The 18201-nt window shown below is 45.3% G+C and overlaps 1 protein-coding gene across 2 annotated transcripts in view; it reads right to left on the bottom strand.

Moving 5' to 3' along the window:
* Positions 1-18201, bottom strand: part of FAM184B (family with sequence similarity 184 member B) — a 181459-nt gene that overhangs the window by 12626 nt on the left and 150632 nt on the right. For both annotated transcript variants that reach the window (XM_045991695.1, XM_045991685.1), the window contains 4 exons: positions 16992-17121; positions 16036-16248; positions 4115-4268; positions 1189-1352 (listed from right to left, as the gene is read on the bottom strand). In XM_045991695.1, the coding sequence (XP_045847651.1) occupies positions 1189-1352; positions 4115-4268; positions 16036-16248; positions 16992-17121 (661 nt within the window). The remainder of the gene's footprint in view (positions 1-1188; positions 1353-4114; positions 4269-16035; positions 16249-16991; positions 17122-18201) is intronic.

The raw sequence follows: 18201 nt of genomic DNA, 5'->3' as shown, positions 1-18201 counted from the left end.
CCTGTGATTCATCATTTAATATTCTTCATTAAACACAAATCATCTTCAGGTGCTCAGTACTGACAATATCTTGAGTGAAGAATCCCCATGCTCCCGGGACCTCCAGTGGGGCTGGGACACCAACAAATCATCTGTACCCACAGACTTGGTGCTGCGTCCATGAGGAGAGTGGGGGTGGAGATGAAATGAGGCAGACTGGCCTCGTTCTCAAAAGACTCCTGGTCTGGTTGAAAACAACCATAAAGAACAGCCATGATATGACAGCTGCCTAATGGGTCATACAGTAGACACGAGGGCGGCAGGACTGTAACAGGAACTGCTGGAGGAGCTCAGAGACAGGTGAGGCCACAGGTGTGGAAGGGAGGTCTCCAGAGCCTCACCTCGAAAGCACATATACTCAGATCGGAGGGGAGACCCCTGGCCCAGAGGGTGAGCTGGGCACTGAGGAAGGAGGAAGGCGTCCCAAGCAGGGATCGGGCACATGCAAAGGCTCAGGAGCACGATGCTGGGCCCATGTTTAGAGCAGAGGGAGATATGATTGAAGATAAGAAGTGTGGCCACTGGGTGAAGGCTTTTCCTCACCAGGCATCTGGAAGTCGTTCTGATAGCAGGAGGGAGTCACTAAAGCTTTATATAGATGCATACCTGTCACCATATGGTACACATATGGTGGGCTGCAGGGGAGAGAGTCTGGGCTGTTAGGACGTCACAGCACTGCCGGCCAGGTGGGAATATGGATGTACAAGGAAGGAGCTGAGGGGCCAAGTCTGACTAGGAAGTTCAAGGAGAGTTGGTATTGAACCTCGGTGACAAAAAGGCAGCTTCCATTGATGGAAGCAGGGAGGTTAAGGCAGGGAGACTGTCTGAGGAGGCATTCTGAGACATCCTCTGCAGATTTGAAGGAGTAACCCTGACTGGCTGATTCTACGGTCCATGTCGCAGTGCCACTCTGAAATGCTATTTATTGTGTCTGAATTTAAAATGACACACAGCGCTTAAAACTTGTTTTTTGCTTTTCAAAATGGGAGGCTGCAGACCCATCCAGGATCTCCCAGGACTGTGGAAGAAGCGTTTTCCCCATTCCAGAAGTGAATGATGACCCCCTGAAGCCTCTCTGTTATGACTTTCTCCCTGCAGCCCTGATATCACTGCAAGAGGGGTGCAGTGTGGACAGAATGGGGTGCTGACCTCGGCAGGGACGGTGTGGTCCTCGCTGTCTCCTGGACATTGGGTGATCGCCTGCCGCCTGCCCAAGCCGCCCAGAGACCTCAGTTCAGCCTGCAGTGCCTCCAGGTCCTTCTGGTGCTCGGAGCAGGCAGCCCGCTGCTCTGACAGCTCCTGCTTGAGGGACTCTGGAGAAGGAAGAGCTATTACTTTTTAAAGACAAGATCATTTTCAAGTGCTAGTAAATTGGATATTTTCCTTTTCTGTTAGGGACTTTTTGGGACTCTAATTTTGTTGCTGCAAAGGATTGTTGAAACATTGTTCCAAGAATTCCATAAGCCATGAGATACCCTGTAGACTTAGATGTCTTAGTACAGAGCACATGCTCAACATATGTTGTTAAAATAAACAAGTGATGTTTAGAGTGGAATTAATGATATTATAAAAATGTATCTGTAGCAAAAAGATTTCCCGTAAACTTACTAAGCTTCTCTGAAAGTTATAGTATATTAAACACAGCAAAGCTTAGTTATTCTGATGATATGTTGAAAAATTTACTTGATTTATCTTTCCTCCCCACTAGGATTTTAATAGTGATTTCTATAGACCATTTTCTTTAAAAAGCCCAAACCCAACTCGGTATTTTGAAATCCTTTATCACAAAAATATGTTCAATAAAACCCTTCAGTAAAGCATAACTAGAGTGCGTTCATTTATTACCCTTCCCTCTTCTGTAACATATTCCCTTCCCTTCCCTTCTCCCTCCCTCCTTCCCTCCACTCCTCTATCCTTCCATCTGTCCATCCACTCTACCTCTCTACACATCCACATACCCATCTGTCCATCCAGCCACACAACCACCTGCCCTTCCGTCCTTCTACCCATCCACCTGTCTATTCAGCATGGCCGGGTCCCCACCCCAGTGGATCAGGTAATCTGATGGACATTCCCTACCTCTCACACACTGACCTACACTGCAGGTCAAACGTGTTTCACACAGACAGTGGAATCACAGTAATTGGGACCAGGAATGTCTAATTTAATAATCCTGTCATGGTAGCCCCTCCCATAGCACCCACAAAGCCAACGACTTTCTATTATCCTAAGGGAGTTCATAGAGCCCTTTCTTTCTGGTATGTTGAGAATCCTAGCATGTACCCAGGCTCTCTCCTGAATCTTTTGTCCAGGACAGGACCAGGCTGCTGTGGGATCAGAGGGACAAGGGAAGTGGTGGTAGGGACAGCTGCTGTTGGGTGCTGGAATCACCAGCGGTGTTCAACATGATCAACATGAATCTTGTCTTGTATCTGAGACACAGGTACCACCTGGGTTTTATCTTGTGTTATCCATCTTCCTTAGATGATGCCAACTCTAGCATTTCCCACTTAGATGTTAACTGGGGACTCAATGGGACGCTCTCTCTCCCCATGTCACTTCCTCCAGATGGGCAGAGCTGATGTGCTGGTGTACAGTCTGCAGGACACACTGTCTAATGAAAAACCTCAACCAAGCAGCAGGTAGATGGTAATTACTTATGGAGGTAAAGAAAATGCTCTTTCCCAAAATTCTCTTAAGGAGAACCCTGCCTGGGTTTGAAAAAAATATTTAATAAGGCCAATATGGTTTTTAATGCTAGGCATGAAATAAGGAGAGGCATTTGTCTTGCTCTTAAGAGTGCGATGGAAGATGAGAATAATGGAGAAAATGAGGGAAAAGATGATCTACAAAACCAGAAAGAGGCTTCGAGGGCCAGGCATGCAATGTGGGAATATTCAGTAATGATAACAGTGAACATCTGCCTAGCATTCGCTGCATACCAGCTGGATGTTGTTATTCCCATTTCACAGATGAGCAATTGAGGCACAGAACAGTTATGTAACTTGCCCAAAGTCAGGCAGCTTGTGAGTGTTGGAGCTGGGCTTCAAGCCCAAACAATTTGGTTCCAGAGATCTTTACTGCTTCTGGTAACTCCCAGAATGCTCCGTGTGACTGGTTTTGGATGTCGGAAGAGGAGGTGAGTTTCCCGCCGAGGATGATGTGGGGGCAGGCAAAGGGCAGGAGCCTGGAGGCGTAAGTCCCCCAGATTTGCGGAAAACTTCAGAATGGAAATGAGAGGTTGAGGCGATCCCATGAACGTGTCACGAAGGCTCAGAGATCTGGCTTATATTGAATAATGATGATGATAATAGAATGGATGCCTCCGCTTTTCCAAGGTTCGCCTTATACCACTTTGATTTTAAAAAAGACCTACATTAGAACCTCTTCGCCCTAACCTAGAGAAATCCGAAGAGTTTCATTTTTACATAAAAAGGCGAAAGGGGAAAACAACGTTCTTGGCTGGTTTTGCCGCGAGCGATCCCGAAGCCGCGCGCACCTCGGGCCGCGAGAGTGGCGCCCCCCAGCGCCTTCCCCGGGAGTCACACCCAGCATCTCGGCGCCCGGCGCTGTGTCCGTGAGCGTCTGGACTTCCTCTCCAGCTACTGTGCGCATCCATTCGCAAGATGTGTCCTGTGGTATCAGGAAAGCCTAAGACAGGTGACTTTGGGGGTCTGGGAACGCTCCAGAGTATTTCATTTAAATGAATGGTAATTGCTTCTTTGCTTTTTGCCGTTTTGATTTAGGGAATGTTTCACAGGAATGCCCTGCTTTTGGACAGCTGCAAGTCACCAGGCTCCTGTCATATGCTAGGCACTTTCTATTTAATATCATCACATCCACACACTGTTCCTATGGGTAGGGACAATGGTGACTCCATTTTCTAGAAAAGGAAACTGAGACGGACAGTGACCCCCCCACCCTTACCCCAGGTCTCCCAGCTAGTTGGAGGCAGAGCCGGGAAAGTCACCCCGGCCTGTGTGCCTCCAAACATGGGGGCCCCATCTTGCCCCTGGTCTCCACGTGTGGACCCTGCCAGGTAGCTAGACCCTCCCAGGGGCAGCGGGCTGTATACCTAACAGCAGAGCCTGTTGAGTCTGCATCCTCTCCAGCTCCCCCTGGAGCTTCTGCTGGGCCTTTTCTTCCAAGGCCTGGAGCTCCAATCGGTGTGCCTGGTGCTGGATCTGGAGGCTGTGACTGGATTCCTTCTTCAAGCGCTCCTCCGTGGCCTGTGGATGAAAGTGGGATAAAGCGGGCACGGAGGGGGGGAACGTGTCCCCTCTGCCAAGTTCCTCCTATGCACCAGGGCACACTGAGCATTCACCACTCCTCATAGAGGGCTTATTGGGCTACTGAGAACGATCTGAGATGTTGGTGATGGCTTGGCCACAGCAACCATTTTATACCATGTGAACCTAACTCCAAACCATAGCTGATTAGGCCAGAGTGGACACCTGTTCCAAGTTGAGCCAGTCATTGGGAATTTGAGGTTAGGAGGCCAGGGAGAGAGAGCACAAGTAACAGACAGACAGACACTGACTAGTTGGCTCCAGATTTAACACACTCAGGAGGGGGCTGACCATCTTACACCTGCCCCAGGACCAGGGAGGTGGAAAGAGTTGTCTGTGAAAATCAGGACAGGAATGACAGAAGGAGGGGTCCCTATAGTTTTTCCAGTCTCTGTCTAGTCTGGTCCCCAGAACTGGCTGTGTCTCTGACCTCTGGTTCACTTATTATTCTTCTCTTACTTCATTTATGATTATTTCGTTCAATCAGTCATCCTTTTATGTGTCATTCATTTATTGAAAGTCTCTCATATATCAAACACCCAAAGCTGTTTCTATGAGTAGCTTTGTAAACATTAATAGAAATCTCTTCACTGTCTAAAGCTAGTTCAAGTTGGTTTCTGGGAGTCAAAATAATAATGGTCCCCAAGATATCCATGTGGGGATCCCTGGAACTTGTGAATATGTTACTTTCCTTGGTAAAAGGAGTTTTACAGGTGTGAATAAGTTAAGGATCCTGAAATGAGAGCTTATCCCAAATTATCTGGGCAGGCTTAATGTAGTCACAGAGGTCCTTATAGGAAGGAAGCAGGACAGCCAGTCAGAGAAGAGGTGCTGATGGAAGAAGGAAGCAGTGGTGGAGGGGAGCAGGAGTAGGGAGGGTGCTAGGGGAGAAGAAGAGACGGATACTTGAAGATGTTACATGCCACACTGTTGACTTGGATGATGCAGGAAGGGGCCAGGAGCCAAGGAACACAGGCAGCCTCTCGAAGCCAGAAAAGGCAAGAGAACAGATCCATCCCTTGAGCTTTTAGAAGGAACACAGTCCTGCCAACACCTTGACACCTTGAATTTAGGACTTCTGACCTCCAGAACTGTCAGAGAATAAACCTGTGATGTGGTCAGCCACCAAGTTGGTGGTATTTGTGATAGCAGCAATAGGGAACTAATACAGTTTCAGCGGGGGTTTGCAACAGAGAGTTCCAATTAAGACACAGCTTATCTTGAGCCACCTGGTGGCTCAGTGGGCTAAGTGTCTGACTCTTGATTTCTGCTCAGGTCATGATCTCAGAGCTGTGAGATCAAGCCTGGAGTCAGGCTCTTTGCTCAGTGTGGAGGGTTCTGCTTGGGATTCTCTCTCTCCCTCTCTCTCTGGACCTTCCCCTGTCCCACACCCCCTACCCCATGTGCATGCACACACACTCTCTCAATAAAATAGAATAAATAAATAATACAAATAAATAAAAAAATTAAAAAAGACATAGCCCATCTTTTAAAAGAGAAAATTGAGGCTGGGAGAGATGAATTAGTTTTCCCAAGGTCACGCAGGAAAGATGCAGGAAGCATCTCCGTGCCAGCCAGCTGCAGGGATGTCAGCTGACTGAAGACAGGTAAAGGTGGGACAGGACAGTCACCCCTGGGCAGCAGGGTCCTGGGCTCAGGCCCTCCGCACTCCCCCTGCAGCCTTTGGAAACAATGAAAAATAGGGCTTCACCAAAGATGGGTTCAGTTCAGAGCACCGAGCCCCCACCCCCAGAGCCCCAGGGAGCTAACTGAGCACAGTGGAACCTTTGGCTCTGCTGCTTCCTGAAATTGGGAATCTGTTTTACTTCTCCTCTGGGAAACTCAGTCAAACGGTGCTGAGTTTATTTCATAAGACAGAAGAGTCTCCTCCTTTTCAGACTCTCCAGTATTTCTTCCTCTTGTACTTGCTGCAAGGCTCAGAGAACAGCAGTTGGTGACATTTTTATCCCAAGGGAAATGGGAATGAAAAGGTCCAGGCTAAGGTCTTACAGAAGATGGGCCAAACTCTCTCACTCCATGATCCAGCCCCTCTGTCCCTTGGGAACAGAACAACAACCCCTTTAGATCAGCACTGCCTGCTTTTTTGCTCAGCAGCCCTCTGTGGTGAGAACTTCGCAAAGTTGAACACTCGGGATTTACATCAAACCACTCACCCCTGGTGAATAACTCCAGTGAACCTATGGGAGGTTTACTCTGCTTGTGTTGTGGTTGTTTTAAAGCCTCCTAAAAGGCCCATGTTCACCCTATCTTCAAAGGTAATGATACCAGTCACAATGCAGGTGTTTGTGTGGGGGCAGGGAGGGGCGGAGGGAGGACCAATGGGTTCCCAACACCAACAAGCAATGCTGAACACCAATGGAGGACAGTGTTCTACGAGTCAACTCAATCCTGACACTCTCTGCCTGGAGAGAGAGAGCATCCCACAGGGTGACGGCTCAGTCCCATCAAGCTATCCTTCGTCTTAGATGCCAGATGGAAGACTAGGTCATTACCTGTGCTCCTGACCAATCGGCTATAAATCAGCGGTCCCATGACCCCTCAATTAATTTGTGAGAGTGGCTCACGGAACTCAGGAAACCTGTTTATTTACTAGGTTATCGATTTGTGACAAAGGATAGTAAAGGATATGAATCAATAGCCAGATGAAGAGATATGTAGGAAGAGGTCACAGGAGGTTTTGTCCCCATGAAATTGGGGCATGGCACCCTTGTGGTATGTGGCGGTGTTTGTCCACCTGTAAGCTCTCTGAGCTTTAGGGTTTCTGCTTTAGGGTTTCTAAGAGGCTTCGTTACATAGACATGATTAATTAAATCATTGGCCACTGGTGACTGAATCCATCTCCTGCCTTTGCCCCCTCCCCAGAGGTCAGGAGTGGGACTGAAAGTTCCAACCCTCAAATCCTAAGGGGGGTTCCCCTGGCAAACAGCCCCCTCATCCTCAGTGGGGTCCCCAAGCTTCTTCATTAACATAATAGAAGACACTTTGGCTGCTCTCCTTGCTTAGGAATTTCCAAGAGTTTTAGGAGCAGTGCGTCAGAAATGAGACTAATACCAAATAAGATTTCTTTTTAGAAATCACAGTAACACACTCTCCATCCCCATTATGGGTAAAGTCTCCTGCCCCTGTGCTCCCCAACTGTCCCCTGGCTCTGACCCACAGAACTAGAGCAGCCTGTCTGAGTGGTTGCTTTTCCCCCTGGAGGTGCGGTCTGGAAAGCCAAGAGTGTGTTAATCATCCTGATGCCTGCGGAGCACAGCATAGCGGTAGGTGGCGGAAGCTGTTCTATAAATAATTCAGGGTCAACGAGTGAGCAGTAACAGCCAATCTTTAAAAATGAAGCTCTGCTATGGACTGGATGTTTCTGCCCAACCCCTCTCCCACGCCCCCAAGTCATAGGTTGAAAACTGATCCCCCATGGGACGGCATCAGAAGTGGGCCTTTTGGGGGTTGATGAGGTCAGGACAGTGAAGCCCTCATGAATCAGTGCTCTTATAAAGGAGATTCACAAAAGCTCCCCTACCCCTTCTCCCGCGTGAGGTTATAGTGAGGTGGCTATCTGTGAACTAGGGAACGAACTCTCAACAGAGACCAGACCAGTCTTGTATTTGTAGCCTCCAGAATGAACAGTGGGGAATTAATTTCTATGTTTCCAAGTGGCTCAGTCTGTGGTGTTCTGTTACAGCAACCTGAATGGACAAAGACAAGCTCTTACTCAGCCTTGTATGGTTCTAAGTACTTTACATGTGTTAACTCTTTGATGCTCTCAACAGTCTTAGTAGTTATTATTTTATAAATGAGGAACCTGAGGCACAAAGAAACTGAGAAATTGCCTGAGCCCACACCTTATAAGTGGCAGACCCAGGATTTGAACCCATGCATCCCACTCCTCCTCACGATCCTGTACAAGGAATGACTATATGTCTGGTATTTTAAATTAGAATTGGAACTTGATTCTTTGGTGTCACTTTGGAATCATTGGACTTAAACAAGCAACAAGGACCCCATGAATCTGTAGGGTCTCCAGGGGCTAGAGCTGAGACCTGCAAGGTATGGGGGGTGATGGGCGGAGCTGAGGAGGCAGGAGCTCACAGACTCCTTCCTTCCATCCAGGGGAGCCCTGGAACACCACCCCCACTGGTGAGCCACAACCCCCTGCTTCCCCTGGGAGCTAAGTCTACAGCCTGGATGGATAAAGCTCAGGAGAACACAAAGAACAGCATTACCCACCACCTAGCAACCTGGCATCTCATCAACCGGAGCTGTTGTAAATTGCAAGTCAAATTGGAAAAAGATTTAAAAGAATAAAAGAAGAGAACTCACATTTTTTTTAACACCTATTAAAAACCAAACAGTCCCCATGCATTATTTCATTTCTTTTTTCTTTTTTTAAAGGCTTATTGTATATTTTTATCAGGGCAATGCATGCATATAGTATAAAGGGCTAAATAGTATTAAAAGAAAGGAAACCCCTCCTTTTTCCTATCTCTGCACTCTGGTCTCTGGAGGAAACCTCTGACAACTCTTCCAGTTGTTTCTTCAGGTATTTGCCACCATTAACAGGCTAGAATCTCCATTCTGCTCTGTCTTAGTTATTTTCAAGACTAGGAATTGTCTTCACATTTGGGTAGATGAGGATTTTAGGTCTCATACAATCTCCCCCTTCCATTCCTCACATATCATTACATATTTTTTTAATATAGTGGAATATATTCAACACTTTTGTTATTATGAGTAAATACAGTTTGTTCCCGAGCAAAACTATTATGATTAATGCCTACCTGCACAACTTTTTGTTTTCCTTGCATTAATAACTTGCTGCATTTTAAAAAAATTTGCTTAGCTTTCTTTAAATATTTGGCTAAGTCTTACAACATCTAAAAGCTTTGTAAAACATTTGTGTGTGTGCGCATGTGTGTGTGTTAAACACTCAATGCAACTTTCTACATGGGTAAATGGATCAGAAAATCCAGTAGTTTTATTTTCCCCTAGAGCTGCTCTTCTGAGACCTCAGTCCTCTTGCTCCAGCTTGGACTGAGCTGTTGTCTCAGCCAGGGCCAGCGGCATAGCTAGGCTCCTTCCTTTTCCTTCTTTTCCTACTCTGAATTCCTCTATCCTAGATCCCTTTTATTCCGGAATCCTTGGCTTGCTCCCTCCTTTAGGTGGGGCACTCTTCAAGGAACTTCCTAAGGAAAAGCATGTCGTCCAACAGGAGACAGAAACCACACAGTAATTTAAGTAGGAGCTCAATATAAAAAATTACTGTGCTATTACAGGAGAGTAACTCTAGAGATACAAAGAGAACTCCAGGGTGTCCTGAGGCTGGGAGAGAGTACCCAAGATGAGGACAACTTAGAAGGGGGGAATCCTTCCCCAGTTTGGGATCCAGACCTTGTCAGAGAAGGTATGGTGGTAGCTCACTGGTGGAGAAGATCACTGGGCTATCCAGGCCACTGTTGGTCCAGTCACTGGTTGAGCAGGAACAACTCTCCATAGTACAGAGGAGCCACAGGTGGGTGATGTTCGGAGAGAATGGGGGTGCCCATGCAGGTGTGAGGGCCAGAGCAGATGATGGTATTTGTCTCAGGAGGCTCACAGAAAACAAATCTCTGGGCTACAGGCAACAGTGGCCAGTGAGGGGGATCACAGGGAGAGTCAGAGTAAGCTGTGCAGGTGTGAGGACTGCCTTCCTTCCAGGAAAGCATTCACTGGGCCCAGGCCATGTCTGTGAGGTCACTGTGAGCTTACTAGGGCAGAGGAACACCAGATGTCCTCACATAGCCATGTCGCTCTTCAATGAGCAACTGAAGCCAGAGACAAAGCAAAAACACAGCCACCAGAACCAGGAAGAGAAGAAGCCTCTCTCCTCCTACAAGGTGCCTCCAGTGCCCTCTACTGACAAAGCTTAATATAGTGCTCCCTGTGAAGGAGAAATGCTTCAGGAATCTGGGTCATTACTGCAGGGCAGACAGGGAAGAGTGAATTGGGAGGTGAGAGGCAGAAAATTGAGAACAGAAGGCAAATTCCTTAATATTTTACATGCCTGTCGATATTTGTATTCAATTCTTACAGTTATTAATAGTTGTAATGGAATTTCTCAGAATTATGCATTGGCTTCTAGTACACTGTTTTGCTGCCTGTGAGATATCCCATGGCATTCTGATTCAAATAATTTGTGTCTGGAATCACTTTTCCTCACTGGAAGCTTTTGGGATTTCTTCTGTTTCCCTGGTGTCCTGAAATTTCAAGATGAGCCTTGGTAGAGGTCTTTCTCTTATAGTTCTAAGGATTTCATTATTCCTTTGAAAATACTTTCCCTCTCTAAAGTTGGAAAGAACTCAAATACATGGATGCTAAAGAACATCCTACTAAAGAATAAAGGGGTCAACCAGGAAAATAAAGAAGAATTGAACAATTTCTTGAACAAATTGAACAAATGAAAATGAAAACACAACTCCTCAAAATCTGTGGGGCACAGCAAAGGCAGTCCTGAGAGGAAAGTATATAGCAATACAAGCCTTTCTCAAGAAACAAGAAAGGTCTCAAGTACACAACTTAATCCAACACCTAAAGGAGCTGGAGAAAGAACAGCAAAGAAAGCCTAAACCCAACAGGAGAAGAGAAATCATAAAGAGTGGAAATCAATGAAATAGAAACCAAAAGAACAGTAGAATAAATCAACAAAACTAGGAGCTGGTTCTTTGAAAGAATTAGTAAGATTGATAAACCCCTGGCCAGACTTATCAAAAAGAAAAGAGAAATGATACAAATAAATAAAATCATGAATGAAAGAGGAGAGATCACAACCAGCACCTAAGAAATACAAACAATTATAGGAACATATTATGGGCAACTATAGGCCAGCAAATTTGACAATCTGGAAGAAATGCATTCCTAAAAACATACAAACTATCAAAACTGAAACAAGAAGAAATAGAAAACCTGAACAGACCCATAACCAGTAAGGAGATTGAAGCAGTCATCAAAACTCTCCCAGCAAACACGAACCAAGGGCCAGACGGCTTCCCAGGGGAATTCTATGAAACATTTTAAGAAGAATTAATACCTTTTCTCCTGAAACTGTTCCAAAAAACAGAAATGGAAGGAAAACTTCCAAACTCATTTTATGAGGCCAGCATTACCTTGATCGCAAAACCAGACAAAGATCCCATCAAAAACGAGAATTACAGAACAATAGCCTTGATGAACACAGCTGTGAAAATTCTCACCAAAATACTAGCCAATAGGATCCAATAGCACATTAAAAGGATTCTTCACCACGACCAAGTGGGTTTATTCCAGGGCTGCAAGGTTGGTTCAACATCCACAAATCAAATAATCAATGTGATATAATACATTAATAAAAGAAAGAACAAGAATCATATGATACTCTCAACAGATGCTGAAAAAGCATTTGACAAAGTACACCATCCTTTCTTGACCAAAATTCTTCACAGTGTAGGCATAGAGGGTGCATACCTCAATATCATCAAAGCCATCTATGAAAAACCCACAGTGAATATCATTCTCAATGGGGAAAAACTGAGAGCTTTTCCCCTAAGGTCAGGAATACAGCAAGAATGTCCACTATCACCACTGCTATTCAACATAGTACTAGAAGTCCTAGCCAGCAATCAGACAACAAAAAGAAATAAAAGACATCTGAATCAGCAAAGAAGTCAAACTATCACTCTTTGCAGATGATATGATACTTTATGTGGAAAACCCAAAAAGACTCCACTCCAAAACTGCTAGAACTCATACAGGAATTCAGTGAAGTGTCAGGATATAAAATCAATGCACAGAAATCAGTTGCATTTCTATACACCAACAGCAAGACAGAAGAAAGAAAAATTAAGGAGTCAATCCCATTTATAATTGCACCTAAAACCCTAAGATACCTAGGAATAAACCTAACCAAAGAGGTCAAGAATCTGTACTCAGAAAACTATAAAGTACTCATGAAAGAAACTGAGGAAGACACAAAGAAATGGAAAAACTTTCCATGCTCATGAATTGGAAGAACAAATATTGTGAAAATGTCCATGCTACCTAAAGCAATGTACACATTTAATGCAATCCCTATCAAAATACCATCAATTTTTTTCAAAGAAATGGAACAGATAATCCTAAAATTTATATGGAACCAGAAAAGACCCCAAATAGCCAGAGGAATGTTGAAAAAGGAAGCCTCACAATTCCAGACTTCAAGCTCTATTACAAAGCTGTAATCCTCAAGACAGTATGGTACCGACACAAAAACAAACACATAGATCAAAGGAACAGAGTAGAGAGCCCAGAAATAGACCCTCAACTCTATGGTCAACTAATCTTCAACAAAGCAGGAAAGAATGTCCAGTGGAAAAAAGACAGCCTCTTCAACAAATGGTGTTGGGAAAATTGGACAGCCACACACAGAAGAATGAAACTGGACCATTTCCTTATACCATACACAAAAACAGACTCAAAATGGAAGAAAGACCTCAATGTGAGACAGGAACCTATCAAAATCCTTGAGGAGAACACAGGAAGCAACCTCTTCGACCTCAGCTGCAACAATGTTTCCTAGAAACATCACCAAAGGCAAGGGACTTCATCAAGATCAGAAGCTTTTGCACAGCAAAGGAAACAGTACACAAAACCAAAAAACAACTAACAGAATGGTAGAAGATATTCACAAATGACATATCAAATAAAGGGGTAGTATCCAAAATCTATGAAGAACTTCTCAAACTCAACTTCTTTCAACCCAAAGAATAAATAATCCAATCAAGAAATGGGCAGAGGACATGAATAGACATTCTGCAAAGAAGACATCCAGATGACACATGAAAAAGTCCTCAACATCACTTGGCATCAGGGAAATACAAATCAAAACCACAATGAGATACCACCTCATACCAGCCAGAATTGCTAAAATTAAGTCAGGAAATGATAGATGTTGGAGAGGAGATGTGGAGAAAGGGGAACCCTCCTACACTGTTGGTGGGAATGCAAGCTGGTGCAACCATTCTGGAAAAAAGCATGGAGTTTCCTCAGAAAGTTGAAAATAGAGCTACCCTAACACCCAGCAATCGCACTCCTGTGTATTTACCCTAAAGATACAAATGTAATGATCCGAAGGGGCACGTGCACCTGAATGTTCATAGCAGCAATATCCACAATAGCCAAGCTATGGAAAGAACCTAGCCATCAACAGATGAATGGATACAGAAGATGTGGTATATATACACAACGGAATACTATGCAGCCATCAAAGGAAATGAAATCTTGCCATTTGTCATGACGTGAATGGAACTAGAGGGTATTATGCTGAGTGAAATAAGTAAACTAGAGAAAGACAATTATCATATCATGTCCCTGATATGAGGAGTTTGAGAGGCAGAGTCAGGGGTTTGGGACGTAAGGAAGGAAAAAAATGAAACAAGATGGGGTTGGGGGGTAGAGAAACCATAAGAGACTCTTAATCTCACAAAACAAACTGAGGGTTTCTGGGGGTAGGGGAATAAGGAGAGGGTGGTTGGGTTATGGACTTTGGGGAGGGTATGTGCTATGGTGAGTGCTATAAAGTGTGTAAGCTTGATGATTCACAGTCCTGTACCCCTGGGGCAAATAATACATTATATCTTAATAAAAACAATTAATAAAAATAAATAAAAAAACAAAGAAAATACTTTCCCCTCCTTTATCTCTTTCTGGAACTCCCAATTGTTATATATGAGCCTCCCAGTTGTGTCTCTACACTTTGTTTCTTCTCTCCAACCACCCATTTCACTGTTTTGTTTTGTTTTTTCTTTTGGTTTCTGGAAGGTTTCTTCATTTTTTCCGTTTCAACTCATTTCCTGACTTTTAGAATTACTGTGATCATATTTTTTATCTAAAGATCTCTTCCTTAACCTAATTGCCCTCCTCTACAAATAACATGTTGTTCTTTCACGGATGCAAACATCATCTTTTAATTTTGAGGAGATCAATACTCATCGAAGCTTTTTTTTTCTTTCAGCTGACTGCATTAGCCATTTCTTCTGAGACTGTTCCTTCTCCCCAGTTATTTTGGATTCCAACATCCATGTTAGAGGCTTCCCTAAAAAGTTTAGTAATTGCTGTGCTTTCTTATTAAAGATGGAACACTGAGATGGAGCTACTTGGAAGAGGGTCCGTTGGGTGCTGGGCTCCTGTGGAGGGTGACCAGATGGCCAACTAACAATTTTACTGGAAGTCCACAAAGGTGAGAATCTAGGTCTTTTCTCTAGGATGTTTTAATTTCCCCAGAGAACATTCTCCAGTCTCCTACTTAGGGAGCGTTTAAGTTCTAGCTGCTTGACTTCTGGAGTTGAACAGAAGAATGTACTTCTGGGAACCACAGAGAGGTGGCAGTGGTCCAACAAATAGCTCAGTGTACAGATTTTCACCTCAACCTATTCTCAGACCCAAGCTTCATCCCAGTCCCTGTAAATCATATTTCCTAATTCAGAGTCTCTCTGGTTCAGTTTATCCAGCGATTTCACCTCACCCCATCTCTTGTCTTTAAATAAGGGAGAGCTAATAGCTTGCCTGTGTTGGCTGAGCTGGGAATGTGACATTCTATGTCAGTCATATTCCTCATCTCACTCTTGCCTCTGTGATAACTGCTACCTCCAATTCCTGAGCATTTCTGAGCTCTGCCATGGAATCAGCTTGATTCTCGTCCTCTCTCTGCAGGTACTTTGGCTTGCGCTTCTCCACTCTGTGAGGCCACATGCTATTTCCTCAATTCTGTCCTGTTCTCACGTAGCGGGGCTCAAGGGCACAGATGCCTCCTGCTTTATCTGGAATAGGATATGCTTCGGCTTTGTGTTTCCTTATTGTTTCCTGGACGGTTACCAATAAGAAAGGATTCAAAAGCCTTTATTCTGTCACCTTAAAACCAGAAATCCATTTTTTCCACTTATTCATGGACATCTCAAAGAGGTGGATTTCAATACCCCCAGGGTATAGAAGGGGAAATTAAACTTGAAACTGTAATTCGGTGAGACCCTTTTCTAAGGAGCTATCCTGAACTAGGAGGAGATTCAGGGTCTGAACAGACACAGATGTTTCTTGGCCCCAAGCAGGTTCAGGTGGCAGATCTCATGGTATAAGGAAGTCATTAGATAGAGCATAAAGACTGCTATAACCGAGGAAGACGGTCTGCTGGGACTGTCGTAGTGGGAGCCCCAGCTCCTGAGGGAGCAGGACCACAGGCCTTCTGGGAAAGTAGAAGGTAGACAAAACCTGCTCCTGCTGGATTACGCATCATGCTGCACTTGACCTGCTTGTCCCAACTTTTCAACTTGCCCTCTCTGTTTTTGTCTCCCAGGCGAGTCAGATCCCCTCCCCAGCATGCATCACGCACAACATTGCCCAAGTCATAAAGCTGTTCTTATGTTATCAAGGTCACATAGAAATAGGAAGATGCAGTACAAGTAGCCAAACAGACCTAAGTGTGAATCCTTGCATGGCCACATCCTAGCTGTGTGACCCTGAGCAACTTACTGAATCCTTCTGAGCCTTTTTCCTCATCTGGAAGAAGGGAATGTGATAATAGTGACCCAGGAAGATTCATGTAGGGATTAGAGATCATGTACAAAATGCACCCCATCTACCACACGACAGATGCTTCCACGGCAAGGGCTCAGTAAGTAGTGGACTTCCTAATTCTCCCCCTTACCTTGAGTTCTTGATTTTTGGCCTTCTCAAGCGTGCGCAGGGCTCGCTGGTGGGAGGCCTCGAGCTGGGCTTTCACGGCCTGGTTCTGCTGAATGGTCTCCTGGAGCTCGTGCTGCAGCTTCTCCCTTTCGTGGTCGGAGAGTTGCTTGAGCTCCTGCAGGTCCTCCCTGTAGGTGCTGGTGCACTGCTCCAGAGCCTGCTGCATCTGGGAGACCTGCCCCCCCACAGCATCCTGCCCTCAGGCTGTGCCCTCTCCCTCCCCCTTCCCTTCCTCAGGGGCTTGAAAACAAGTAAGTGCACTGGACATCTCCTCAACCCAGCTGAACCTCCTCTATCTGAGGGAACTCTGAAGGGGAGTGCTGTAATCTTGAAGAACATGTGATGGCCAGTCTTCTGGGGGGCTTCTCAGCTAGAGCCACGAATGTCAGGTCAGAAGGGCAGATGGGTTGGGATGCAAGCCATCCAAGACACATTGAAGAGGGGACCCCTAAAGCCTTCCCTGACAACTCCCTTGAGTATTATACTCACTCCCCCATCACCAGACAGCCTCCCAATCCTTTTGACCTTGTTCTGTTTTTCCGTTTTCCTAAAATCTGATCATCCTCTAATATACTATGTGCTTTACTTCTTTCTTATGTCTGGTATTTTGGGGTCTGTTCCTACTTCCTCTGCTATACTACAAGTGCTGTAATGCAAGAGTTTGCCTGGGTTTGTTCACTGATGTATCCCAAGTTTCTAGAAGGTTCCTAGCTCATAGGAGGTGCTCATGGGCCACAGGAGTTATTAAATAAATGAATGAATACGGAGAACCAAGAATCCCACCTTGTCCTGACCTGGAATGCTCTCTTAGCCCGGACATGAATCAGGTTCTGTATGTATTTCCAACATTGTCTGGAAGGAGGAGAAGGAGGGGGGTTTCACCAGCAGGAGGGCACCTCCCCACCATGGATGTCCTACCTGAGCCTGCAATCTAGCCTTCTGGCTTTGCCACTCCTCCTGTAGACGCTGGATTTCTGGTGCCTTCTCCTTCAGCAAAGAGTGCAGTGGAGGTTGCAGGTCACTTCCCTCCTTGAGGGGCACTTCAATCCTTTAAAGATAGAGAGGTGCAAATCACAAAAAATCCAGGGCTGGGAATGACATGACCACCTGGGGCTGGGAGAAGGGAGTTCCCATGGCAGGGAGAGGGGTGAGAAGTATCTTCCTTGGATTTAAGAAAGTAACCTGACACACAGTTCTAAGTGTTACTGCACAATTAGGATTCAGCTGGAGCCCAATGGTTTTAGTGGGTGCTTAATGATTGGCTGTTAAAACAACTGAGAGGGGCACCTGGATGGCTCAGTGGGTTAAGCCTCTGCCTTCAGCTCAGGTTATGACCCCAGGATCCTGGGATCGAGCTCCTCATCTGGCTCTCTGCTCGGTGGGGAGCCTGCTTCCCCCTTCTCTCCGCCTGCCTCTCTGCCTACTTGTGATCTCTGTCAAATAAATAAATAAAATCTTTAAAAACAAACAAACAAAAATGACTGAGAACTTGGAGTTGGTTATGGGGCTTAGTTAGTCCTTGGGGCTCTGAAAAAGAGGTCTCTCTGAATTAAAAATAGAGCTTCTCTATGACCCTGAAATTGCACTACTGGGTATTTACCCCAAAGATACAGATGTAGTAAAAAGAAGGGTCATCTGTACCCCAATGTTCATAGCAGCAATGGCCACAGTCGCCAAACTGTGGAAAGAACGAAGATGCCCTTCAACGGACGAATGGATAAGGAAGATGTGGTCCATATACACAATGGAGTATTATGCCTCCATCAGAAAGGATGAATACCCAACTTTTGTAGCAACATGGATGGGACTGGAAGAGATTATGCTGAGCGAAATAAGTCAAGCAGAGAGAGTCAAGTATCATATGGTCTCACTTATTTGTGGAGCATAACAAAGAACATGGAGGACATGGGGAGATGGAGAGGAGAAGGGAGTTGAGGAAAATTGGAAGGGGAGGTGAACCATGAGAGACAATGGACTCCGAAAAACAATCTGAGGGTTTTGAAGGGGCAGGGGGTGGGGGTTGGGGGAGCCTGGTGGTGGGTATTAAGGAGGGCACGTATTGCATGGAGCACTGGGTGTGGTGCATAAACAATGAATTCTGTTACACTGAAAAGAAATTAAATAAAAA

This window comes from Meles meles, chromosome 2, assembly GCF_922984935.1.
Source record: "Meles meles chromosome 2, mMelMel3.1 paternal haplotype, whole genome shotgun sequence".
Lineage (NCBI taxonomy): Eukaryota > Metazoa > Chordata > Mammalia > Carnivora > Mustelidae > Meles > Meles meles.
Note: the sequence above shows the minus strand (reverse complement) of the source record. Positions and strands in the feature narration are given on the sequence as shown.